The sequence below is a fragment of the Carcharhinus amblyrhynchos genome, chromosome 15 (genome assembly GCF_965287045.1).
Source record: "Carcharhinus amblyrhynchos chromosome 15, sCarAmb.v2.hapA, whole genome shotgun sequence".
Taxonomy (NCBI): domain Eukaryota; kingdom Metazoa; phylum Chordata; class Chondrichthyes; order Carcharhiniformes; family Carcharhinidae; genus Carcharhinus; species Carcharhinus amblyrhynchos.
In genome coordinates, this window is record NC_137338.1 from 16,975,788 (window position 1) to 17,003,487 (window position 27,700).

General features: G+C 45.8%; 1 protein-coding gene and 1 long non-coding RNA gene across 6 annotated transcripts in view; both read right to left on the reverse strand.

The window, feature by feature from the left end:
* Positions 1–27,700, reverse strand: part of LOC145353107 (E3 ubiquitin-protein ligase DZIP3-like) — a 162,553-nt gene that overhangs the window by 42,813 nt on the left and 92,040 nt on the right. For 3 of the 5 annotated variants that reach the window (XM_080203475.1, XM_080203473.1, XM_080203472.1), the window contains exon 32: positions 27,451–27,538. In XM_080203475.1, the coding sequence (XP_080059601.1) occupies positions 27,451–27,538 (88 nt within the window). Of the gene's footprint in view, positions 1–23,369; positions 27,539–27,700 lie in introns of those variants that run through there. The other 2 variants (XM_080203474.1, XM_080203476.1) reach the window with 2 other exon arrangements.
* LOC145353106 (uncharacterized) lies at positions 15,944–21,763 on the reverse strand. The gene is made up of 2 exons (XR_013888641.1): positions 16,223–21,763; positions 15,944–16,181 (listed from the first exon to the last, which is right to left on the reverse strand). It is a non-coding gene; the product is annotated as an uncharacterized LOC145353106 (long non-coding RNA).

Genomic DNA, 27,700 nt, shown 5'->3' on the forward strand with positions numbered 1-27,700 from the left:
TGTTTGCATAGGAAAAAGAAAGAAGGCAGGGATATACTACCCAGGCATCAGCAAGAGGTGTGTGGCCAGCTATCTGGGGAAGTAGTTACTCTGACATAAGGGTCATTACAGTCCCATGAGGCTTAATCCTACTGTCTTCCTTCATTCTCTAAGCAGAATAGATTTAGGATGCCAAACGTTACACTCAAACAGAATGAATGAAAACAGTAATGTTTGTAGCTGCCGTGACTATGTGGTGGCCATCACCGAAATTGTGTGGTTGTTGATTCTGTAAGTTGGTTGGTATGAAGTAGCATTGTCAAAGCTGTGCAATTTATTCTATACAGATTTTGGACAGTGTGTAACCTTTAAGAAAGGTGTTGTCTAGATTGTTGATAGAACCCTACAGAGCGGAAAGAGGCCATTCGGCCCATTGAGTGTGCACTGACAATCTGAAAGAGCATCTTACCCAGGCCCACCTTCTGCTCTATATCCTGTGGCTGAATGCCCTGCGGAGATTTAATTTTTAATATGTTGAAGGATCTTCAATCAAGCAAGCCTGATTTTCGGCCAAAGTTGTTTTTAAGCATGTTGGAATTTCCCATGGCCAAGCTGGCCTGAAGGACACAAGATGTGGATGTAGCAACTTGATCCTAAACCAAAGAGCTGAAGAAGTTGGTTCCAAAAATTTTGGAGCCAGTGTTTCCTTATATGGGCATTGAGGAGTCAGCGAGATGCAGCAAGGCCGAAAAACATGCTGGAGTCTTTAGGGTCCAGAATCTCTGTGCTGACTCCATTTGATTGGCCTAATTAAACAATCCAATTGGGTCTTTGATCAATTCATCGGTTGGTTTGGGGTATAAGAATGCTAACACAAAGTGCTTGTGGGCAGTGTAAAAAACCCAGGGACCAAAGCAAAGGAAGAAGGCAACATCTGCAAGAAAAGAAAGCCATGCAGCATAATCCTGGTCAGGTTTCATGCAAGTGGAAACCAATCTTAAGTTAAATAAATTAGCAGATAATGAGTACTTGTTTTAAGTGTTGCAAGGATTGACTAGTGTCTAAGTAGCTATAAAATAAAGTTGCGTTTATCTGCTACTTTACCACAAAAACCCGATTGCATCGTTTGATTAGGCCAATCAAACACAGAGGCTCTGGATCCTTGGTGTTTTCATTCGCTAGTGGAGGTTAAAACCCACAGGTTTGTACAACAACCCGATGGCTAATCCACCAAGCCAACACATCTTTAGATTATGGGAGGAAACAGGAGCACCCAGTGGAAACCCACATGCACCCGGGGAGAACGTGCAAACTCTGCACAGACTCAGGTCCTTGGCACAGTGAGCCAGCAGTGCCAACCACTGTGCTGTCTCAGGTTCATGTAGTGGGCTGCCACATAGCTATCAAATCCTCTTAAGCAGATGGTTCTGCCTCTGTCAGCCTGCCAATGGGTTTCCTTTGCTTTCTGTTTCCCCTGTTGACTTGTGGTTATCTCCTTCCCCTCATCTTTCTGGGTGGCTTCCTCCTGTGAAGGGCTCTACTCAAAAGCAAGAATATGTAAACACTGTACAGTGGAGCAGCGTTTCGCCTTGAAACTGTATGGATCAGGAACAGAAGATCAACCTTTATTTCCACTCAAGCACAGTGATCTTTTCTTGTTACTTCCAACTCTGCCTGCCAAAAGATGGATCCACCCCAATCTTTAGATCCATAAGTCCAAAGTCACATTTCCTGCCCGGCATGCCACAGGTATTGCGTCACCTCAAATTACTCATTTACTACATCCCAAGAATATCTTTGTGAGAAATCTACCTAGTTTGCGTTTAAATGAATCATACAAACAATGAGTGGGCCCTGGGCCCCATCCACCCCCCACACACTGCCTGGATTGTCCACTCCCAATGATAATCAATGGACTTTTATCTGGACCACAAAATCCCCCATGGCGGGACCAACTAGGATGGGGCTGGAAAATCCTAGCTAATATCTCCTGTTTCCCTGGGATGACTGTAATTTATCTATATACTGCACATGAATTATTTTAAAGTTGAGGTAACTCTCAGAGACACCTTAGAATCTCAAATAGGGCTTGGAGGTGACTTCATGCTTTAGAGCTGCAGGTAGGTTTGACTTATAGCTAATGAAATTAAAAGTTAAATTTTTAGGAAGAGGAGTATTTGGCATGGTGACACAGTGGTTAGCACTGCTGCCTCACAGCGCCAGGGACCTGCGTTCAAGACCGCAGGTGACTGTCTGTGGGGAGTTTTCACATTCTCCCCGTGTCTGGGTGGGTCTTCTCCAGGTGCTCCAGTTTCCTCCCACAGTTTAAAGATGTGCGGATAGGTTGATTGGCCATGTTAAATTGACCCTAGTGTCAGGGGGATCATTAGCATAAATATGTGGGGTTACAGGACTAGGACCTGGGTGAGATAGTGGTTGATGCAGACTCGATGGCTGAGAGGCCTCCTTCTGCACTGTAGGGATTCTATGATTCTACGAAAGCTAATTCTGTAAGCTGCCTCTCTCATTATGATGTTGGCAATATAGATAGAGAAGTGAATGTTCAGTTGCTCTGTTAGCCTCTGGATGCTATTAGTTTCCCATGATGGTAAAATGAAGTTTAGGAATGATATCATCATCACAATATGGGGAGAAAGCAGGAAAGTGGAACTGAGCCACTTCAGATCAGCCATGATCTTATTGAATGGCGGGGCAGGCTAGATGGCCTACTCCTGCTCCGACTTCTTACGTTCTTATGTCACAAGGCCTGTTGCTAAAGCTCATTTTGTTCACCTTGTACTATCCTGTCAGTTAAATTATACAACTGTTAGGGTCTTAGTGGGAATGAACAACTTTTTTTTTAAAGTAAAAGAAATCCAAAATCCCAGTTATTTACTAAAAGAATGAGCCCAATAGATACCATCATTTAAAACAGAAAAATTTTTACTGTACAAGATTCAAACAAAGTACAATCTTAGATAAAATCCTATATTCTGGGACCCAAAGTCAACTTTGTTCAGCATGAATCAAAAGGCAAATTGCAATTGATTATAAACTATGAATTACTCTTTAACTGGTAAATACAACCAAGACTTGAATTGGTTCCGTATAAAAACCATCAATTTCAGTCATTGTCCTTTAATACTTTGTTTTATGAAGAACTTCAGTTCTTCTTTTAGGATGAGGCCTGATCCCCAGTCAACAGTAGCACACATCCAACCCTAGCTTGAAAGTCTTCACCAAAAGTGACACCAAAAATCTGCAAAACCTCCTCAATCTTGCTGGGACAACATAGATCCACCAGTGTTATCTTGTAGGCAATGAAATGAAAAGTGTTTGGAAAGTTAATTCTGTTAGCTGCATCTCATAGAAACATAGAAAATAGATGGATGGGTGGGACTGGAAAACTTACCACAGTGTAATTTGCCTATTCTCATCTTCAGGATCCAGCCTGTGTCTTCTTCAGCCTGCCTGTCCTGCACACTGGACTCATCAGCCAGCTCGAATGACTCAGTCTCCTTTTATCTACTTCAACCATAAGCTTTGGTTTTCAATTCTCAGTTTCAGTCTTAGTTTCCTTAGAAACTTTTCAATTAGGGGCTGAATCAAAAAATACAAGCGCTGCCCACAACTTCCATCACACAACCATAAAACAGATAGACTTGTACTGATATAGCTTTTTGAGACTACTGGACATCATCTCAATGCACTTCATAGACAAGTTAAGTCTTTTATCAGGTACAGTATCCGTGATAAAGCCAGAAGCGTGGCAGCCAATTGTGCACTAAGCAAATTCCCATAAACAGCAATCTCAGACTCCGTTATCTGTGATTTTGATTGAGTGATAAATATTTTCCAGGACACTAGGAGTAACTTTCTCCTCTTCTTCCAAATGTTGGGCATTGCCATGGGATCATTTGCATCTACCAGAACATGCAGATGGGGGTCCTGAGTTAATATCTCTTTCAAAAGATGACACCCCAGACCGTGCAGCACCACTACAGCACTGCATTGAAGTGTCAGCCTTAATCTTTGTGGTCAAGTCCTCTGACTGGAGTTTCTCAGAGGAAGCGGGAAATGGGGCGCTGATCTAATTCTGGTTCCAAACCCATCTCCGTTTTGAGACCAGCACTGCCAGCAACGTTCCCTGACATGGAGTCTTAATTGAGTACGGGATGGGTCTAATAAGTTGCAAGTGTGTGGGAACAGGGACAGCTGCCTCATGATTGGGCAGGATGATAGAGTGCTTTGGTTGATGGAAATCTGCAATGCACAATGGTCCACCCGGTCACTACCGATTCAATCCAATGCTAATTAATAACATTAATATCACTAATTAATCGCCATATCAGCCAATCTCAGCTTGATTCAGTTGCCTTTCTTTCAGCTCTGTAGCCAGAGTGTGCAAAGCTTCATCTGATTGGAGCACTGATTACATGGTCTGCAGGATGTTTGGAGATGCGGAGTTGGGCTTTTCTGTAGGCATGGGGGTAGGTTCCCAGCATAGGGAAGGTCAGGTGGTACCCGATGTATCATTGACTACAGGCTGATCTTGGTGCCATCACTGGAGACTGCTGTGCTTCCAGAATGATTTTTTTCCTCCTGGAAGATTGAGGCCAATTCCAGGGGATTTCTGGACATTGCAGAAGGGTTGGTAATCCCCAAATTGACGACTACTGCTATGCTGCTTTCTGAATCTTCAATAGTCTTTCCACCCTCTCCTTACTGCTATTGCTGTAAATGTGGTAACTCATTATCTCATACCATGCTACTAACCCTCAAAGTTTTCTTCTCCCTTGCCTCACCTGATGGCTAAGGTTTCCTAAAAGCCAGCTGCCCCCATCAAAGTCCTAAAACTTCTGAGAGTTGGCCTTTTAACAAGCCCTTAAGTACTAACCTGTCAAAAGTGTGGGTGAATTTGGAGCCACGCACTGTCCCCTGCCCTTACAAAAGAGCTGTCTGGTAGAATTTCCAGCCTCATGACCTGGTCCCCATTTTTCTTTGCTGCCCACTTCCATTCCAGTACAAATTGGGTTGAGAAGACCTGACTCCTAGTGTGGGACTATTATCCCAGAATCCAAGGCAAGAGTGCCATCGATGGAACCTCTAGGCAAAGCAATAATCTCTATCAAGACCAATATTTTGATATGTAAGACGATCAAATAAAAATCATATCTTAAGCTGATCTTTCTCCATACTCTATCTATAAACAAAACACTATATCCTGCACCATCTCTTTTCCTTCTCCCCATGCAATCAATGAACAGTTTGTATTGTCTGTATAGCACGGAAGAAACATTACTTTTCACTGTATCCCAATACATGTGATAATAAATCAAATAAAATGATTTTTTTAAAGGACTATGTTTCACTTCAAAGACAAGAGTTGATCTTAACAGCTATTCATGCCATGCTGCCATGGCAGCGAAGTCGGAGAATTTGACAACCAACCAAATCTCCGTTCACTACAGCAGGATAGGAAAATCCCACTGATGTGAATGGCCATAACATTCCAGCCAAAGTATCCTTACAACCAAATGACTTTTAAAGTTTATTTATTAGTCACAAGTAAAGCTTACATTAAGACTGCTATTACGTTACTGTGAAATTTCCCTAGTCGCCACACTCCGGCGCCTGTTCGGATCAATGCACCTAACCAACGCGTCTTTCAGAATGTGGGAGGAAACTAGAGCACACGGCGGAAACCCATGCAGACGTGGGGAAAATGTACAAACTCCACACAGACAGTGACCCAAGCCGAGAATTGAACCGGGTCCCTGGCGCTGTGAGGCAGCAGTGCTAACGCACTGTGCGCCTGTTCTAGTGGCTCTCGGATTTCTGTTGTTATGCAATTTCCATAAAATAGGTAGAGGGGTTTGGGCTTACTCATTCCCAAAATACATTCAAGTCCAGCAAGCAAAGTATCAGTTTTTAACTTCCATTATAATTCTATCAGCCGGTCAGAAAAACTAAATATATCCTAACCCCAATGAGTATAAAAATAGAACTACACATGGGTCATCTCCTGTGAAAGTGATGAAATCAGGTGAGTTTTATATAAATTTTCCATTCATCAAACAAAACCAGGTGCAACCATCAGAGGTTAACCACAGATCTTTTGTTAACATACACAAACTGCTCAAACTGCGCTTCCATTCTTATAACCTGGTGACTCTGTTGGGTACATCGTCAGAAAGGTTGCAAAGGTCTAATAATGCAGATGCGAACTTCAACTCCTTGCCCATCACCCCCACCCCCACCCCCACCTCCACTCATACTTACAACACAACCTGTAACTGTGAACATTTTGTTCTCATCTGCAGTAAAGTAGTGGGTGCATCTGGTCCATACCACATCTAAGACAGTGAGTGTGAGAACTTGTCAGAAAACGGGCAAATTGAAACTGGTGGTGATGGATTTCTGTTAATCAACCATCTATTATTAAACTACAAAGACAGTACTCTTAACTTCTTTGTAGATTTTAAAGTTAAGGTTTTTTATTTATTAGTCAGAGTAAGGCTTACATTAACACCGCAATGAAGTTACTGTGAAATTCCCCTAGTCGTCACACTGCGGCGCCTGTTCAGGTCAATGCATCTAACCAGAATGTCTTTCAGAATGTGGGAGAAATCTGGAGCACCCGGAGGAAACCCACGCAGACACGGGAAGGATGTGCAAACTTCACAGAGACAGCAGCCCATGCTGGGAATCAAATCCAGGTCCCCAGCGCTGTGAAGCAGCAGTGCTAACCACTGTGCAACCATGCCACCCCACTGTAGACCCTGGCTGATCCATGCAGTCTTCTATGACAGGCTGTTATCCAGGTTGGCTTAACTTTTGCCAGCAAATTTGCACTTCCAGCTGCTGGCTGAGGTGATCATCTGTTTCCAAAGGATAGAATCCCTACACTACACAAGGAGGCCATTCGGTCCATCAAGTCTGCACTCACTCTTTGGCAGAGCATCTTACCCAAATTCTCTCCACCCCGCCCTATCCTGATAACCTCACACATTTACCATGGCTAACCCATCTAACCAACACATCTTGGGACGTGAAGGGATAATTTAGCACGGCCAATCTACCTCACCTGCACATCTTCGGACTGTGGGAGGAAACTGGAGCACTCGGAGGAAGCCCACACAGACACAAGGAGAATGTACAAACTCTACACAGTCACTCAAGGCTGGGGCCAAACCAGGGTCCCCGGCGCTCTGTGCCAGCAGTGCTAACGACTGTGTTACCATGCCACCCAAAATTGTCAGGTTTTAGTCTGTGGGCTTGTTGTCTTGTGCTACTTCAAAACAGTGTGAAACACTTTGGGAAGATTATAGCAGTCAGCAGGTTGAAACAGGGGTCCATTTGCAAACAAAGCAGCAGCACAGGAAAGAATCAGCTGCTTTCTGTCCACTCTCACACTATGTCGTTGGCATTCATCATTCACCAATTCAACCAGAGGGTCAGAGGTCAGAACATTGAAATTTTGAAAGTGCAGTTGTGAGTGGACCTAGTGGATTGATTTTTTTGTTCCAGGGATGGATGCAAATGGAGGTAGGGTTGGGGTGTGGAAATGGCATGTGTGGGTGGTGAGTGACATAAGGAAGCACTCAGATAATCTGAAATTGGTACAAGGAGGCTAGCAAGACCCTGTGAGATGGCAAGATCAATGGGGTCGCGGTCAAGGGGTGGCCATGAACATGGGTTGAGGAGATTTAGGGAGGATAACGGGGCAGTAAACTCCAGCATTTGACCTGTGGGATGGCATTGTGGCAGAGAGTTGGGAAGCACTGCTGCCTTAAAACGCCAGCAACAGGGGTTCAATTCTTGGCTTGGGTCACTGTCTGTGTGGAGTTTGCACGTTCTCCCCGTGTCAGCATATGTTTACTCCGGGTACTCTGGTTTCCTCCCACATTCTGAAAGACGTTCTGGTTACGTGCGCTGGTCATGCTAAATTCTCCTTCAGTGTACCTGAACAAGCGACTGGGGGATTTTCACAACAACTTCATTGCGGTGTTAATGTTTCGGGGGTGGCGCAGAGGGCAAGGGTTGTGATACTTTTGGGTGGGAGAAGGGAGGTTCTTTGGGGGTCAGAAGCTGAAAGCATTCAGGGTGCTGAAGGTGGGGGCATCTGGGGATCATTTAGGGGGAAGGTGTTAGATGAGGTAAAACACTTACCCTTGTTGCCTCAGCTAAGTCATTCAGTTTTTTGCAGCACTGCTTCCTGGTTCTCCTGGCCAGTGACCTGGCACTAACACATGCTGCCACCACCTCCCAGGGTGTGTTTCCATCCTTTCCTCAGCGATTGCGTCCTGCTGAAGGGAAGGGTCAGAAGGACCCATCTTGCCTCCACTACCTCCAACAACCTGGCCAGATCAGCATCAGTAAAATGGGGAAGCTGTCTTCCTGGAGACCATTTCCTCCTGCACTGCCTGCCTTGGGGGTTTTTTGGAACTCTCCCTTGTCAGGGCAGACCAGCTGCAGGCAGTCTGTACGAGTCATGCACCCATTTGAGCATTCCAGCGAGGTTACCATGAAGGGGAAGCCAAGTCAGCAATTGCTGGGCAGAGAGAGGGTCATGTCCGTCAGACACTGGGGCTGGGGGAGGCGGAGGGTGGGGGGAATGGGTGTAAGGGGGTCAGTAATGTAGGGAGGAGGGGTTTCTGATGTCCATGAGGGAGGGCTGGGGAGTCTGTATCTGACCCATGAGGGTTCTGTCAACAGAGCTGGGTTTTACTCCTCTCTATAGCACTAGCAAAACTTCCCGCAAGGAACTTGATCCCACTATGGTTCAGATGTAGACTGTCCCAGTTGTACAAGTCCCACCTTCCCCAGATATGGTCCCAGTGATCCAGGATTCTAAATCTCTTCTCCTACACCAACTCTTAAGGTCGCACATTCATCTGCACTATCATCCTATTTCTGTGCTCGCTGGCACGTGGCAATGGGGGTATTCCTGAGATTATAATCCAAGAGAATCTGCTTTTTAATCTACTGCCCAACTCCGTTGCAAGACCTCATCCCTCTTCCTAACTACGTCAATGGTACCAACATGTACCATGACCTCTGTCTCATCACATTCCCCCTTCAGGATGCTCGGTAGCCATTTAGTGACATCCTGGATAATTTAAGCACCATCCCCATTAGATATAAATCCTATTTCAGAATCACGTAGCACCCAGTCCGATTTACCCACATGGATGCTAGATTTCCAGTCTTTAGCCCCTCTGGATAGATGCAGAAAGACACCTGCCTTCTGACTCTTCCACAGAGAAGGAGATTTCCTCAAACAGCAGAACTTCAGAGAAATTAGTCTCCAGAGAAAGAGATACAGAGAAAATGACCCCTCTCTAAAGATCCCATGCAGCAGACTGAGTTGGGTTTCTCTCAGTGGGCCTCGTCCTGTCCTGTCACCTGATATTACTGTCAATCTGTTGTTGACTTGGGTACAATCAACACTATGGTACCAACAGTACTCAAACTTCCAAGCTTTATTACTTGTGCAGCGCAATGTATTGCTGGGTGTTCTGTTAATTCACACAGATAATTAGCAGTTATTGTTAATTACAGAAAATGAGAAACGAGTGACTTCCCAATCTTTCATCTACATACATTGTCCACCAATCATAGCATAGCTTTTTGCTCTTTTTTATCCAATAGAAAACAGTCTCCTAATCCTTCATTAGCATGTCACCAATGGTATTTGTCATTATACTTGTCCTTGTTTCATCCTGTGGCCAAGGCCAGGAATGCAGTGTTTATGAAACTAACAAAAGATTAGATTAGTCTCTTCCCTAAATACATAACCGCTGAGCTCATCAAGGCCGTATCTACACTTTCCATTCTTGCTGACAGTTATTTGCCATAGTTTTTGTAACTTAAGTTCCACACTCCCCCGCTTTTTGTCCTTTAAAGACAATCCGATGGGCCCTCCACAAGCGCTATGTGCATTAGTTTTCTAAATTCTTCCTCAGCTGATTTGTAGGCCAGGAGGAGGGGGAGGAGATGGGAGCTGGACTGTCGATGGGCCATGAGGGTGGCAAATAGAATGGATATAGCAAGAAAAAAGTTGTTTAACTATATACAGGACAATGGGCAAGGCAAGGCCCACAATAAGGTACTTGAGAAGAGTCTTGGGAAGGTCTCCAAAAAATCTGCTAATGTTAAGGAGCCAGCCCCACCAGTCAAAGGGCTTTTCCTGAGCAACTGAGTGTATGAGACCCATCTCTCCTGAATGGCAGGCACATCTGTCTCTAGATGCAGCATGTCTCATTGACAGCCACACAAACTCTCCTTACACTGCCAATAAGAGATCAAGGGCCATGCAGTTCTGAAGCACCGTCTTAGAAAGCAATTGAATTTCCAACTGCAGGCCCTGAATGGCGTCTACAATACTATTCTCAATTAGTTCCATGGTAGCAGAAATATTAATAACAGCCATTTTCTAATTCTGAGACACCAAGACCTGAGAGGAGGGCTCGGACAAACTGGTGAAAGCCAGTGTTACAGGTGACCAGCAGGTTTAGAACTGACCATTTCTGACACCTCATAAATCCTAGGTGGTTGTAGAAGGAGTGGATGGATAGGTGTTTGACCCCAAAGGTCACAATGGCAATGTGGTCTATGGTGCAGGTGCCAGCCCAATCGATGGGGAGGGTTTTGTATTGTCCGCCCCCACAAGAAGGTGGATGAGGGCTGTCCAGTTGATGTTGTCTACATGGACTTTAGCAAGGCCTTTGGCAAGGTACTGCATGGTAGGTTGTTGCAGAAGGCTAAATCTCACGGGATCCAGGGTGAAGTATCTAAATGGATATAAAATTTGCTTCTTGACAGAAGCCAGAGGATGGTTGTAGAGAGTTGTTTTTCAAAGTGGAGGCCTGGGACCAGCGGTGTGCCTCAGGGATCAGTGCTAGGTCCACTGTAATTTGTCATTTGCATTAACGAAAGTGGAGTCACAAGTGGACAGAGTGGTGAAGAAGGCATTCAGCATGCTTGGTTTCATCGGATAGAACACTGAATACAGGAGTTGGAATGTCTTGTTGAAGTTGTATAAGACTTGCAATACTGTGTGCAATTCTGGTCACCCTATTATAGAAAGAATATTATTAAACTGGAAAGAGTGCAGAAAAGATTTACTAGGATGCTACCGGGATTTGATGGATTGAGTTATAAGGAGAGGCTGGATAGGCTGGGACTTTTTTCTCTGGAGCGTAGGAGGCTGAGGGGTGATCTTATAGAGGTCTACAAAATAATGAGGGGCACAGATCAGCTAGATAGTCAATGTCTTTTCCCAAAGGTAGGGGAGTCTAAAACTAGAGGGCATAGGTTTAAGGTGAGAGGGGAGAGATACAAAAGTGTCCAGAGGGGCAATTTTTTTCACACAGAGGGTGGCGAGTGTCTGGAATAAGCTGCTAGAGGTAGTAGTGGAGGCGGGTACAATTTTTGTGTTTTAAAGAGCATTTAGATTGTTACAGGGGTACAATGGGTATAGAAGAATATGGGCCAAATGTGGTCAATTCGGATTAGCTTAGGAGTTTTAAAAAAAGGGATGGCATGGACAAGTTGGGCCAAAAGGCCTGTTTCCATGCTGTAAACCTCTATGACTCTAAAGCTAGAAGGGGCCATTGTAAAAAGTGTCAGGTACCAGCACGTGGAGTTGTGGCGAAAGGTAAGCCAGTGCTGAGTAAGGGGAGAGTTCTTCGGGACATACTAATGGATAATACAAGTCTGGCTAAAGCATAAAGCCCAAAAAGCCTACAGGTCAGCACATCTGGATTGATTTTTTAGGAAAGAAGCCGCCAGGAGTCCAAACAGTTACGGAACCATTAACGGTGAGGTTGTATGACCACTGGCAACCACACCCCCACCTCGGTGTAGGTGAGTTTAGCCTTGGAAGTGGGAGCCTGTGAAATGCATAAGGGATCATTCCTCATGCAATCTCAAAAGGATGTCATGGGACCAGACAGATTGTGGAAGTCAAATCGGGCTTCCCAGTGATCATAATCAGCAGGGTTGGTACAAGACTTCAATGGCAAATCATCCACCCGACTGTTACACTAGTATAATTCCTTCTGACACACAGTCACGCTGGTCCTTTAATGGTCACAAGGGTGGGCTGTTGCCTCCAAATAGGCGCACAATGGACCATGTCATTTGCTGACCACGTAGGGTTTGAAAGGAGACCAAAAAGTGCATCTCTGATGAGGCAGGGGTGGTAGGGAAGTGAGTACAGATCCAACACTAGGTTTGGTTGCCCTGCGAAGTGATAGCCTGCATCCTTCGGACCGCTTGTTAACCCATATCCCTGCACAGGTTAGTGCAGTCAATAATAGTGGGTCCACATTTCGGATAGTATCAAGTCCTTGTTTAAGTCCCTTCTTCCAAGGGCAGTGCTCACTTGACATGAGTAGGGTAGATCCACAGAGGTCTCCCTTCCACCCTCATGGTTGTCTGAGTGGCCAGCAGAACTTGGCAAGGGTCTTCCCAATGAGGTTCCAGGCAGTGCTCCCTTTGGAAGGCCTTCGTGAGGACGAAGTCACCCGGCTGTTACACGTGACACCCTTCAGTGGTGACTCTTTTTTATGCCTCAGCGATCTGGGAGTGCAAACCTTTGAGAGAGTTAGTTAATGCTATGCAATAATCCAACATTCCTCCATCCAGGGAGTGGATATCCATCTGTTTAATAGTAAAAAGGTGGGGAGGCAGGTAAGCGCATGGGATGTCCCATTACTACCTTATAACGTGACAGAGAGGTGGTACGATCGGGATGAGAGCACATGGTCATGAGGGCCAGAAAGGCTTTGGGCCATTGCTATTCTATTTCCTCAAACAATTTGGCTAGCTCATTCTTTAGTATCCTGCTCTACCTTTCTATTGAGCCTGTAGACTGGGGATGGTAAGGGCAGAAAAAGTAGTGTCTACACTGTAATGCTTTCAATAATTCTTGTATTATTTTTGCCGTAAAATAGGGGCCATTGTCACTAGATAGGACCTCAGAGATCCCAAACCTAGCCACATATTCATGTGATAGTTACTTAGCCACAGTGACAGCATCATCCTTTCTAGTTGAGTATGCTTCCACCTATCGCAAAAACAAGCACATTGCGATATCCCATACATTTAGGCATTTGTATAAGGTCCATTTGTAGCTGTACAAAAGGGTCCCATGGTTGTGGGCCACTGAAGGTATTTTTCCAGGGTTATGGCTTTGGCAGAGCACGCACTGAGCGGCAAATTTTCCTGCCACGGTGGAAAATCTTGGTGCAAACCTGTGTCATCCGCCCTCTGCCCGCATGGGTAAACTCATGTATCGTGTGGGAAAGCCAGGGCAGGAGTGAAGCACAGCTCGCGCCCATCCGGGGAACACGAAAGGCTGTCGGAAAGCTGGGGGCATTGGGCCTACAGCCATGCATCTCGTTCCGACTGGGGGGCTTCAGATTGTAAACGCATAACATCAGACAACTCAGAAACTGGAGAGGGGAGGCAGCCTGATAATAAAGGGGAATCAGTTGTCCGACTGCTTTGGCTGCTGCTGTCCATGCGGAATGATCTCCCCTGTCATTACCTTGAGAAATTAGCACGAGTGTGAGCCGTACACTTGATAACTGCAATACAAGAGGGAAGCTGAATAGCTGGAAGGAGATTAGCGGTGAGCTGGCCATGTTTGATGCAATTCCCTGCAGAAGTAAGAAAGTCCCAAAGGTTCCACGACTGTCCAAAGTCATGCGCGACAATAACAGTGTAATGTGAGTCAGTACAAATATCCACAGATTGTCCAGTCGACAGCACGCGGGCCCGTGTGAGGGCGAATAGTTCAGCCGCCTGCACAGGGCCAGTCGGTGGAAGGCGGGCTACATTAACAACTGAGTGGAGGTCACAGACGGTGCAGCCCGTTTGGAGACTGCCGTCGGGAGCTCGGGTGGAGCCACCGTCGACAAAGAGGACCCTGTGTGGGTTTGTTAAAGGGTGATCCTGCAGATCAGGTCAAGGGAGGGTAGGCAACCGGACGACTGCTTCACTATCATGAGGATCACCGTCGTCATCTGCGGGCAGCACCGTGGCACAATGGTTAGCACTGCTGCCTCACAGTGCCTGGGGCCTGGGTTCAATTCTGGCCCTCGGGGAGTCTGTCACATGGAATCTGCACGTTCTCCCTATGTCTGTGTGGATTTCCTTAAATTTCTCCCCACTGTCCTAAGATATGTTGGTTAGGTGGCTTGACCATGTTAAATTGCCCCTTAGTGACAGGGGGACCAGCTAGGGTAAATACATGGGGTTGTGGGTGGGATTATGGCCAGTGCACACTTGACGAGCCTCTTTCTGCACTGTAGGATTCTTTGATTCCATGAGTGTTGTGGGGTTAAGGGTAGTGCAGCGAACAATGGTTAGGGATGGCTCTCTCAAGAGTGCAGTTTCGTACTAGTAACTCTGGCAGCTGTCAAATGTTGGGTGGTGGAGTGATTCAAGAGAAGCGTGGGGGACATGGAGCACCAGTCGATCAGGCCCTGTATGGAAATAATGGCCAAATAAGCAGTCGCGCTGGAGCAGAGGCAGGAGGGTATTTCTCCTGCAACAGGGTCAAGGTGGGTGCCATAGTAGGCTACAGGCTGCTGAACCTCTGTGTGATTGGGTGAGGATAGCCTGGGAGGATCCACTCTGCTCATGGACATAAAGGTTAAAAGGCTTGTTGTAATCTGGCAGCCCTAACGCAGGTGCAGAGGCTAGAGGGGTCTTCAAGGAGGCAAAGGCGGCATCCAAATTGGAGTCCCAGAGGACATTGTCAGGAGCTGAGGGAAGGGCGAGGTCGCGGAGGGTATGGCTAATTCCAGCATAGTTGGGAATCCACTGTCAGCCATAGCCCGCCGCGCCTAGGAAGCGGGTAAGTTCCCTCTTAGTCAGCAGTTTTGACAACAGGTCAATGCTGTCCACGCAGTTGCAGGAGAGGAGATGGAGCTGGATGTCCAACACATGGTCTAGGTATTCAACCGGAGGACTACAAAGCTGCAGTTTTCCCTTGGAGGCCTTGTGACCCATGTTGGCAAGGGCGCACAGGAATATCCGGGAGTCCTGCGCACGGAAAGGTCCGGAGTCCTGCGCACGGAAGGGTCCGGGAGTCCTGCGCACGGAAGGGTCCGGGAGTCCTGCGCACGGAAGGGTCCGGGAGTCCTGCGCACGGAAGGGTCCGGGAGTCATGCGCACAGGAATGTCCGGGAATCCTGCGCACAGGTCTCATGTGAAGGGGAACAGAGGAGGAGGTCGCAACATTCTGGAGATGCATAGAGCTTTGGGGAAAAGAGACATTGGCCAAATCGAACTGGAGGACATGCAAAAATAGTGGGGCTCTCCGTCTGACCATGAGGCAATCGAATCCACACTTCTTGCCTCTGTAAAGGTGAATAGGTATTGGGAATCTGGATGAATGAGGATAGAGAAAAAGGTGCCACACAGATCACTACAGTGTAGTAAGTGGACTGTGGCAGGATGCAACTGAAAATAGTGGCAGGTTTAGGGACCACCGGATATGCAGGTATGACACATGCATTTACTGCCCGTAGATCGTGGATAAAGCATCAGATGTTCTTACCGGGATCTTGATAGGAAGAATGGGGCTGTTATAATAGTTGAGATAATAACTCCAAGGCATAGGAGTTCTTCCAAGACGGGCTGGACGCCTTCCTCTGCCTCTGGGTTCAGAGGATATTGAGACTTCAGACAAAGGCTTCATTGGATCCAGTCAGATCTTAAAGGATTCTGCTGACAGTACACAATCCATATCGTTAGGGCTTCTTGCCCATAGGTACTCCGGAACTCCCCTGCAACAGCTTAGGCATGGTCACAGTTGTCCCATGGTGTCACACGGTCTTATGCTGAACACATGCAAAATGTAATCTGGGAACCCAAAACTGGAACTGGACTGTTGAAGTGGAAATTTCCCTGATTCTTGACTGGCAGAAAGACTCAACAAAGTTCGTTGCAACAAAATAACTTGTCTTTATTTACAAAACACTGCATGCAGTACTGGCAAAAACTTGAGTTCCGAGAGCCGTCGTTACGACTTGCTAATTCTTCCTCAAGTCCGCTCTTACATAAAGAATCAACTCAGTATTCATACATAATCATTATCGGTTTGCGTTACCAGAGCTTATTCAGGAATTCGATCAGTAATAGCGTCATAAGCAATGTCGTAAATCATGGTACAACCTGCAGACCTCCTAGAACTCTTTGTCACATCAGTCATATCTCATCAGACCTCCTAGAACCCTTTGTCTCATCAGTCATACCTTTATCTCGTCCTTTGATAGAACAGAAGAAGGTTGGTGACTCCTTCATCCCGGACCTTATCTTGTCTCACTCATACAGCTCTAGGTCATGTGGAGTCAGCCTTATCAGGTCTTACAGAGGTCGGACATTTCAGAATAGCTTGATCAGCTTTCCTTATTTTGTACCAAATACTTGACCAATTTTCCCATCATGCCACCACTTCATTCATACAACTTCACAGGATGGCATTATCACATATGAGAATTAACCCATCCTCATCACGAACAGTATAGCTGTGGTTAGAGTGAATAAGTCATAGACCATAAAGCCCCAGTCTTTCAGCTGATGTCCCGGTGTCACAGACAGCGTAATATGGGGTGCTACACCTAGGGGCTCTTGGAACAGGGAATTGGCTTTGTGTTAAGGATAATTGCAGCAGCTACCCCGACTGGTCCGATGCTGGATGAGGAGACGCTGCTAGTTCGTCCGATGGGTCGGGTCCATCAGAGGAATAGTGGACTGTGCAATGGAGATCGCTGTACCACTCCCCAGGGAGTGCTCAGAATCATCCAGAGTCCTTTTCACTAGTTCATGCTGCAAAAGATGATGGACCACACCCTGGTGCTTTGGAGAGAGAGTGTGTTTTATCAAAACCCACCAGCACACTGGGGTTGTCAGCGTCGTTTGCCTATCTGCTAGAGAAGGGCACATACTGTCGATATGTAGATGCTGGATATGTAGATTCGAGGTGAATGCCCTGTGGAGAACAGATCGACGTACATCCCAATTTATAGGGAGAAGCTCGTCCCAAAATGTTCACAGGTATAACTAACTATTCCCCCATCATCACAGGCTTTGAGAGTGGAGGAGGCCTCCGGACACCCACTGTCATTGCCCTTGTTGAACAAAATGCCTTTTGGCTTTTCGGGACAGAGGTGGGGGAACATCACTTTCTGCTTGGAGAGGCCTCTTGCGTACAGAGGGTGGTTCTGGTATCAACTGGAAACACAACTTCCCGCTAACTTTGATAGGGATCACAGGTTCTTTATCGGCATTGGTAATGGCAGGACATTGATGGGCTTGGCTACCTTCAGTAGGAACCAAAGGGCTGCTGCATGGAATAAGGAGTCGTTAGGGGTGCAGGTAGTGGGGAGGCAGGAGCGGCATGGCCAAAGATCCCTGTGCCTGTTGTCTCTGGGGACAACCCTGGGACCACTGTCCCTGTAGACTGCAGGTGAAACAGGCACCTGGGTTGTTATCTCGGTCAGCCGATAGCCTACCCCCTTGCCTGCGTCCTCCATCTCTGCCCCATTATGATTGTTTTCCCCCAGGCTCTAACTGGCCGGCACCTCATCTGCACCTTTACTTTCCTATTTGGGCACCTGGTCTTGAAACTGGCGTTTACAGTGCTGGAGGGCACTAATGAACTCGCTAAATTCAGTTTTCCCTCCCACCAACACAGGTCAATGTAAACACGATCAGGCCGAGATCCCTGCACAAGAGCATTTACAAGCGCTGGCATTCCGGCGTCCTGATATACCTGAATTAATCATAAGCACGAGCAAAATCTCTCTATGTAGCCTTGCACATCCTCACCAGGTTTCCGTGCCGTGCTATGTATCTTATGCCAGTCCATAGTGGAGGGGAATGACTTACACAGAGTCACAGCCAGACGCTACCACAATTATGTTAATTTGGCAGCCTCTGACTCCCTATGTGGCCATCCAGACAATTCCTTAACTGTTTTCCACTTCTGGGTGCCCAAGCACGCGCCCAGAACAACCTTAATATCATCGGTAGTACAACTGTGGCACCAACGCGATATTTCGAGCTTTTACATGCATTTTCCTACATCAGCTTTAGGATTGGGGCAGATGCAACAACTGCCCTCAACTCGGAGGGCATCCAGGGACGGTAAACGTTCACGGGCTCACCCTGGGGTCCGGGAAAGTGTGAAGGGGCAATTATTTATCCTGTGGTTTTGAACATGCTCCCGAAGAGGGGCCCCCGGACCTGCTGGTGCCGGCACTATCTGCTGGTTGGAACCCTGCCAAGAAGCCAAAGGCCCCACTTCCCCTCCGGCCGCCGCACCCCCCTCTGCCTCCGGTATGAGGGGTGGCTGCTCTGGGAAGGGAGGATGTGGAGGTGGAGGAGCGCCTGGCTGGAGTTGTTGATATTGGGACATCCAGCTTGACTCCTCTCATCCTCCTCGCTTTCTCTCATGGTCTTTCCATCATGCCAATTTTTTCACATAGAGGGTGGTGTGTGTCTGGAACAAGCTGCCAGAGGTAGTGGTAGAGGCAGGTACAATTTTATCTTTTACAAAGCATTTAGGTAGTTACACGGGTACAATGGGTATAGAGGGATACGGGCCAAGTGCAGGCAATTGGGATTAGTTTAGGGTTCTTTTAAATAAAAGGGCAGCATGGACAAGTTGGGCTGAAGGGCCTGTTTCCATGCTGTAAACCTCTATCTGGAGACTGTAATTTGACTCTTTCATGCACCCCCACCCCCTGCTTCTGCTGCCCTTTCTGACTCAGTTTTCACGACTCATCTGCACCTCCTTTTGCCAATGGAAATGTGCACATCATCCCACGTGCTTTATATCCTCTGTTTCCTTCCTTCCCAAAACACATCCTAAGCTCCTCCTAGAAGTTTCTTCGGGTGGAAATGATTTTCCTTTATCCTGGGTCCACTTCACCCATTTGGGACACATGACGGATGCTTTCTGATCCATAATTTAAATACACCTACGCTATTGGGATCCCTTTTGGAAGTCCTGCTGTAAGTGTTTACTATCTGAATTGCCCATTTCAATTTCTTTTGTGCCAGCTTGTGCGAGATATAAAAAAAAGGAATAAAGAGTTAAAGGAAACAAGTTTTTAGCACTCTTGCCAACAGTGTATGACTATATGATCTTGGGCACCATCATGTGGTGGAATTAAGTATGGCAGACAGGTCTTGACAAACAAAACTAAGGGAGCCAGTTCAGTGTAATGGTACATCTATGCTCTAAACCGGTTACAATATCCCATCAATCGATGAACCAGGACCTAGGTAATTAATGACCCTACTCAAACAGGGCCTCGAACCCCAGAAGATTTTGATTTATTATTGTCACATGCATTAGAATACAGTGAAAAGTGTTGTTTCTTGCACGCTTTTTAGACAAAGCATACAGTTCATAGAGGAGGAAACGCGAGAGTGCAGAATGTGGTGTTACAGTCATAGGTAGGGTGCAGAGAAAGATCAACTTTCTTTCTGATAGACAGGGACAGTAGGGGTTATGGGGAGAAGGCAGGAAAGTGGAACTGATCCACTTCAGATCAGCCATGATCTTATTGAATGGTGGGGCAGGCTCGAAGGGCTAGATGGCCTACTCCTGCTCCTATTTCTTATGTTCCTATGTAACTTAATGCAAGGTAAGTCCATTCAAAAGACTGACAGCAGCAGGGAAGCAGCTGTTCTTTAGTCGGTCAGTACGTGACCTCAGACTACTTCCTGATGGAAGAAGGTGGAAAAGAGAACGTCCTGGATGCGTGGGATCCTTAATTATGCTTAATTTTGCTGAGGCAGCAGGAAGTGTGGACAGAGTCAATGGGTGGGAGGCTGGTTTGCATGATGGATTGGGCTACATTCACAACCTTTTGTAGTTTCTTGTGGTCTTGGGCAGAGCAGGAGCCATATCAAGCTGTGATTCAACTAGAAAGAATGCTTTCTCTGGTGCATCTGCAAAAGGTGGTGACAGTCATAGTTGACATGCCAAATTTCCTTATCTTCTGAGAAAATAAAGGCATTGGTGGGCTTTCCTAATTATAGTGTCGGCGTGGGGAGACCAGGACAGATTGTTGGTGATCTGGACACATAAAAAAATTAAGCCCTCAACCCTTTCTACTTCATCTCCGCTGATGTAGACAGGGACATGTTCTCCTCTATGCTTCCTGAAGTTGTTGACTTCCATTTTGTTGACATTGAGGGAGAGATTATTGTCACCGCATTAGTTCACCAGAAGAGGGACTCGCACCTCTCCACTAACACTGCTGATGACACACCTCACTGATGTCAGTACTTGCATTTCAACGAGCATTTCACTGACTTTGCTGAAATTGGGCATGCAAGTCTTTGATCGATGAGGCATGATGAGGTACCATTAACCCGTGCAACGCTTCGAGGGACGGCCATCTCAGTGGAATCTCCAAGAAATTGTCGTCGATTTGGGTACAATCAACACTATGGTACCAGGAGTACACCTACTTCCGAGCTTTATTATTTATACACAAGGACAACACACATGCAGTACAATGCACTGCTGGGTGTTCTGTTGATTCACACAGATAATTAGCAGTTATTGTTAATTACAGAAAATAGGGAACAAGCAACTTCCTAATCCTTCGTTTGCACACATAGTCCACCAATCATAGCTTTTTTATCTTTGTTATCCAATAAAAAAACCATCTCCTTCTAAAATTTAAAGTTTATTAAATACAAAGAACAAAGAAAATTACAGCACAGGAACAGGCTCTTCGGCCCTCCAAGTCTGCACTGACCATGCTGCCCGTCTTAACTAAAACCCCCCTTCGCTTCTGGGGACCATATCCCTCTATTCCTAACTCATTTTTGTATTTGTCAAGATGCCCCTTAAAAGTCACTACTGTATCTGCTTCCACTACCTCCCCCGGCAACGAGTTCCAGGCACCCACCACTCTCTGTAAAAAATCTGCCTCGTACGTCTCTTTTAAAACTTGCCCCTCACGCCTTAAAGAATATAAGAAATAGGAGCAGGAGTAGGCCATCTAGCCCTTCGAGCCTGTCCCGCCATTCAATAAGATCATGGCTGATCTGAAGTGGCTCAGTTCCACTTTCCCGCTTTCTCCCCATAACCCTTAATTCCCTTGCCTACCAAAAACCTATCTACCCGTGTCTTAAATATATTTAGCGAGGTAGCCTCCACCGCTTCAACGGGCAGAGAATTCCAGAGATTCACCATCCTTTGAGTGAAGAAGTTTCTCCTCAACTCCATTCAAAACTGCACCCCCCCCTTATCTTGAGGCTGTGCCCTCTAGTCCCTCTAAACCTATGCTCCCTTGTAATTGACTCTTCCATCCTGGAAAAAAGCTTCTGACTACCCAATCTGTCCATGCCTTTCATAATCTTGTTGACTTCTAGTCACAAGTCAGTCTTGCATCAACACTGCAATGAAGTTACTGTGAAATTCCGCTAGTCACCATACTCCAGCACCTGTTCAGGTCAATGTACCTAACCAGCATGTCTTTCAGACTGTGGGAGGAAACCAGACCACTGGAATAATCCCACACAGACATGGGGAAAATGTGCAAACTCCACACATTCCCAAGCCGGGAATCGAAGCTGGGTCCCTGGCACTGTGAGGCAGCAGTGCTAAGCACTGTGCCGCCCCTCTAATCTTTCATTAGCATGTCGCTATATCTGTTTTTTCAGTATTTGTCATTGTACCTGTCTTTGTTTCATCCTGTGGCTGAGACTAGGAATGATGTGGGTATGCCAGCGTTGGACTGGCGTAAACACAGTAAAAAGTCTGACAACACCAGGTTTTAGTCCAACCTATTTATAGGTTGGACTAAAACCTGGTGTTGTCAGACTTTTTACTGAGACTAGGAACGCAGTGTTCATGAAACTACATAAGGTTAGATTAGTCTCTTCCCTAAACATACAACCACTGACCTCATCAGAGGCCTCGTCTGCCAATAAGCACTTTCCATTCTTGCAGTTATCTGCCATGGTTTTTGTAACTTAATTTCCACAGATCAACCCAAGTTCTAGTCTGCAAAACCCAAGTGAATAGTAAAATAACAGAATAGCTTTAGTCCAGCAATTAGGACCAATTATAGTGCGGTAGCAACAACAGAACAAAGAACAAAACAGCCTGGGAAACAGGCCCTTCGGCCCAACGAGCCTGCGCCGCCATTTTAACACCACCAGTCCCCCCCCTCCACCCATGACCCTTATCTATTGTTTTATGGCGTTCCACGTTGCGGGAAACTAATTTAGGGACAATTTATTACTGCCAATCAGCCTAATAACACATCTTTGGGGTGTGGGAGGAAATTAGAGCACCCGGAGAAAACCCAGCTGCTGTTTACAGACCCAGCTGGATCGGTGTTGGAACAGACAGTTAAAAACAATCCTGCACAGAAACATGACTCAAATACATTGCTTAAAGGCACAGTGTCATCACAAGGTACACCAGTCCCTGACGGTAGCAGGATAGGTAGATAAAATGGTTAAGAAGGTATATGGTATTGTTGCCTTTATTAGCTGAGGCATAGAGTTTAAGTGCAGGGAGGTTTCGCTGGAACTATATCAAATGTTGGTTCGGCCACAGCTAGAGTGTTGTTTGCAGTTCTGGAATCCATATTATAGGAGAGATGTGATTTGGCACTTAGAATTTTTTTTGTAAGACTGCACCCTTAGATTCTAACCTTCATCTTTAGGCAAACCATTCTCTGCTTTCATGTGAAACTTCTCTCAGCCAGTTGGTGAAGGAGGCGGCCATCAGTGAACATTTATTTGGTTTTAGGTTTATTGACAAAGTGAGACATCATAAACAAGTGTCTCTTTACAAGTGCACAAGCAATGATGGCCCCATCCATAAGCACATAACCTTAACTTGTACAATTAACAGTGGGGCTGCAGAGAATGGAATGTCGTGCCTTAATCTTCCAGTTTTGACCAGTGACTTGATGACAGAAGACAGAAGGTGGTTACAGAGGGTTGTTCTTCAAACTGGAGGCCTGTGACCAGCGGTGTGCCTCAGGGATTGGTGCTGGATCCACTGTTATTTGTCATTTATATTAATTATTTGGATGAGAATTTAGGAGGTATGGTTACTAAGTTTGCAGATGGCACCAAGATTGGTGGCATAGTGACAGTGAAGTTATCTAGGATTGCAACAAGATCTTGATCAATTGGGCCAGTAGACCGAAGAAGTTTAATTTAGATAAATGCAAGGTGATGCATTTTGGTAGATCGAATCAGACAAAACTTATTCAGTTAATGGTAGGGTGTTGGGGAGCTATAGAACAAAGAGACCTAGGAGTACAGGTTTATAGCTCCTTGAAATTTTAGAATGTGCTATGATATCAAACTTAGACATCTCATTATCTTAAAAAAGTTTATTTTACAAACTTTACATGACTACAAATTAAGGTTATTTACTAGTCACAAGTAAGGCTTACGTTAACACTGCAATGAAGTTACTGTGAAATTCTCCTGGTTGCTGCACATTGGCATCTGTTCGGGTGAACGCACCTAACTAACATGTTTTCCAGACTAGCCACTGAGAATGGAACACTTTGAAATTTAAAATTTTAGGACAGCACGCTGGCACAGTAGTTAGCACTGCTGCCTCACAGCGCCAGGGTCTCAGGTTCAATTCCTGCCTTGGATCACTTTCTGTGTAGAGTTTGCACGTTTTGCTGTGTCTGCGTGGGTTTCGTCCGGGTGCTCCGGTTTCCTCCCACAGTCCAAAGATGTGCGGATTAGGTTGATTGGTCATGCTAAATTGACCCTAGTGTCAGGGGGATTACAGGGTAAATATGTGGGTTTATGGGAATGGGGCCTGGGTGGGATTGTGACCAGTACAGTCTTGATAGGCTGAGTGGCCTCCTTCTGGAATAGCTGCATTGTTAATCAAGGATAGTTTAATGGCTGCTGCAAGGCAATTCGATGGGGATCTGCCTACTGAGGTAATATGGGCTGAAGTTAGAAATAGGAAAGGAGCGGTCACGTTGTTAGGATCTATCCATACGCCCCCAAATAATAATAGAGATGTGGAGGAGGAAATTGCAAAGCAGATTATGGATAGGTGTGGAGGTCATGGGTGACTTTAACTTTAAGCATTGATTGGAACCTTTACAGGTCGAATAGTTTGGATGGGGCAGTTTTTGTACAGTGTGCGCAGGAGGGTTTCCTGACACAATATGTGGATAGGCCAACAAGAGGTGGGGCCACATTGAACTGGGTAATGAACCAGCCAAGTGTTAGATTTGTTTGAGAGAGAGCACTTTGGAGATAGTGACCACAATTTGGTGTCTTTCATTAGTGCAATGACAAAGGATAGGGCCATATGGCACGGCAAGGTTTATAATTGGGAGAGGGGTAATTATGATGCGATTAGGCAAGAATTAGGGAGCATAAAATGGGAACAGAAACTGTCAGGGAAAGGCACAAATGAAAAGGGGAGCTTGTTCAAGGAACAAATATTGCTTGTCCTTGATAAGTATGTCTCTGTCAGGCAGGGAGGAAGTGGCCGAGTGAGGGAACCATGAGGTTGAATATCTTGTCAAGAGGAAAAAGTATACGTTAGGACGAAAAAAACAAGGATCAGTTGGGTCACTTGAGGGTTATGAGGTAGCAAGGAATGAGTTAAAAAAAGGGCTTAGGAGAGGGCATGAAAAATTCTTTGCGGGTTGGATAAAGAAAAACTCCCAAGGCTTTTTACTCTTATGTAAGAAATAAAAGAATGACCAGGGTGAGGTTAGGGCTGGTCAAGGATAGTAGTGGGAACCTGTGCATGGAGTCAAAAGAGATGGGAGACACGATGAATGAATACTTTTCTTCAGTGTTCACTAAGGAGAGGGGCCATGTTTTTGAGGATGAGTGTGAGATACAGGCTGATAGGCTGGAGGAGGTAGATGTTCTGAGGGAGGGAGTATTAGCAATTTTGAAAAACCTGAGGGTCGATAAGTCCCCCACACCAGATGGGATATATCCTAGGATTCTTTGGGAGGCAAGGGATGAGATTGCAGAGCCTTTGGCTTTGATCTTTGGGTCCTCACTGTCCATGGGGATAGTGCCAGAGGACTGGAGAGTAGCGAATGTTGTTCCTCTGTTCAAGAAAGGAAATAGGAATGACCCTGGTAATTATAGGCTGGTTAGTCTTACTTTGGTGATTGGTCGATAAGCTAGTATATGGGAATGTCGAGTATTCAGCTCAGCAACAAAACTGAAGGTCTTCAGCTACCCTCCTGTATACCTGTGAAATGTGGACTTTGTATTGAAGGCATGCAAGACAGCTCAATCATTTCCACATGACTTGACTTTGCAGAATATTACGCATTAGATGGCAAGACAAAGTACCAGACACTGAAGTTCTCTCTAGAGCAAGTCTACCATCAGTTCACACACTGCTGATGAGTGCGCAGTCCAGATGGGCAGGTCACGTCATCCATATGCCAGACAAGTGCACACCCAAGCAGCTCCTTTTTGGGGAACTCTCTGCTGGAAGATGCTCGCATGGAGGACAGAAGAAATGTTACAAAGGCACACTCAAGGCCTCCCTGAAGTCGCTTGACATAGACATGACCGCCTGGGAAATGATGGCACAAAACCGCCTTACCTGGCGCTGCCTCATCCACAAGGGCTGCCAAGCTTATGAAGCAAGGTGCATTGCTGAAGCACAATTTAAGCACAAGCTGCACAAGTCCAGAGCCACCAGCGCAACAACTATAGTGCCTACACTAGTCTGTCCAATATGTGCCAAGACATTCCGTGCCTGAATTGACCTGATCAGTCATCTTCGGACACATCGCATTAACCTCAAAATGACTAATGGTGTCGTGGTCCTATCAACGACGATGGACAAACAACAACAATGGAAAAGGCTGTGAGGGACAGGATTTATGACCATAAATCCTGGTCATGGAAAGATGCAGCTTAATCTGGGATAGTCAGCACAGATCTGTAAAGGGTAAATCTTGCCTCACAAATTTGATTGAATTATTTGAGGAGGTAACTAAGTGTGTAGATGAAGGTAGAGCAATTGATGTTGTATACATGGATTTTAGTAAGGCATTTGATAAGGTTCCCCATGATAGGCTCATGAAGAAAGTAAGGTGGTGTGGGATAGAGGGAAATTTGGCCGATTACATAAGTAACTGGCTATCTCATAGAAGACAAAGGGTGGTGGTGGATGGAAAATTTTCAGACTGGAGACCAGTTACCAGCGATGTACCACAGGGATCAGTGCTGGGTCCTCTGTTATTTGTGATTTTTATCAATGACTTGGAGGGCTGAAGGGTGTGTCAGTAAATTTACTAATGACACGAAGATTGGTGGAAAAGTGGATGAGGTGGAGGGCTGTTGTAGGCTGCAAAGAGACATTGATAGGATGCACAGCTGGCCAAAAAGTGGCAGATGGAGTTTAACCCTGATAAGCGCAAGGTGATTCATTTTGGTAGGACAAATTTGAATGCGGATTACAGGGTTCACAGCAGGATTCTGGGGAATGTAGAGAAGTAGAGAGATCTTGGGGTTCATAGGCAGAGATCTCTGAAGGTTGCCACTCAGGTGAATAGAGCCGTGAAATAGGCTTATAGTGTGTTAGCATTTATTAACAGGGAGTTTGAGTTTAAGAGCCACGGGGCTATGATGCAACTGTACAGGACCCTGGTGAGACCATATTTGGAATATTGTGTGCAGTTCTGGTCACCTCACGATAAGAAGGATGTGGAAGCATTGGAGAGAGTGCAGAGGAGATTTACCAGGATACTGCCTGGTTTGGAGGGTAGGTTTTATGAGGAAAGATTGAGGGAGCTGGGGCTTTTCTCTTTAGAGTGGAGGAAAATGAGAGGCAACTTAATAGAGGTTTATAAGAAGAAGAGGGGGATAGATAGAGTGGATGTTTAGAAACTATTTCTTTGGGTGAATGTAGCTGTTACTGGGGGGCATAACTATAAGGTTCATGGTGGGAGATATTGGAGCAATGTCCGAGGTAGGTTCTTTACTCAAGAGAGTGGTTGGGGTGTGGAACGGACTGCCTGCTGTGATAGTGGAGTCGGACACTTTATGGACTTTCAAGCGGTTATTGGATAGGCACATGGAGCACACCAGAATGACAGGGAGTGGGATAGTTTGATCTTGGTTTCGGACAAAGCTCAACACAACATTGAGGGCCGAAGAGCCTGTATTACGCTGTACTGTTCTATACTGGAGGGATTCTAATGAAAGTGTAGTCTCAGGTGGACACGTTGGTGAAGAAGGCATTCGTCATGCTTGGTTTCATTGATCAGAACAGCTTGGTAGCACATGCTGGCCTCACAGCGCCAGAGAGTCCACTGGTTTGATTCCCATCTTGGGACACTGTCTATGTGGTGTTTGCACGTTCTCCTCACATGTGTATATTCTTACTTTACTGAATACAGCACTCTATAACTGTTCACAAAGGAGGAATTTTCCTACTGGGAAGACCTGGGAATTCTTGCGGTAGCACCACATGAAGTCTACAAGTTGGACACGTCCTCTGTTCACTCAGCCATGGTCCAATACACTATATGGAAAAAAAAATCACCATTAGTAAATTTACAATTAACATTCCTTTCTGAAGTATTTGTTACCGAGAGATACATGAGCTGTAGTGCAATGATAACGGAAAACACTAACCATCCCGACATAGGGGTCAATAATTGTGTTAAGGACAGCAAGAAGAAAA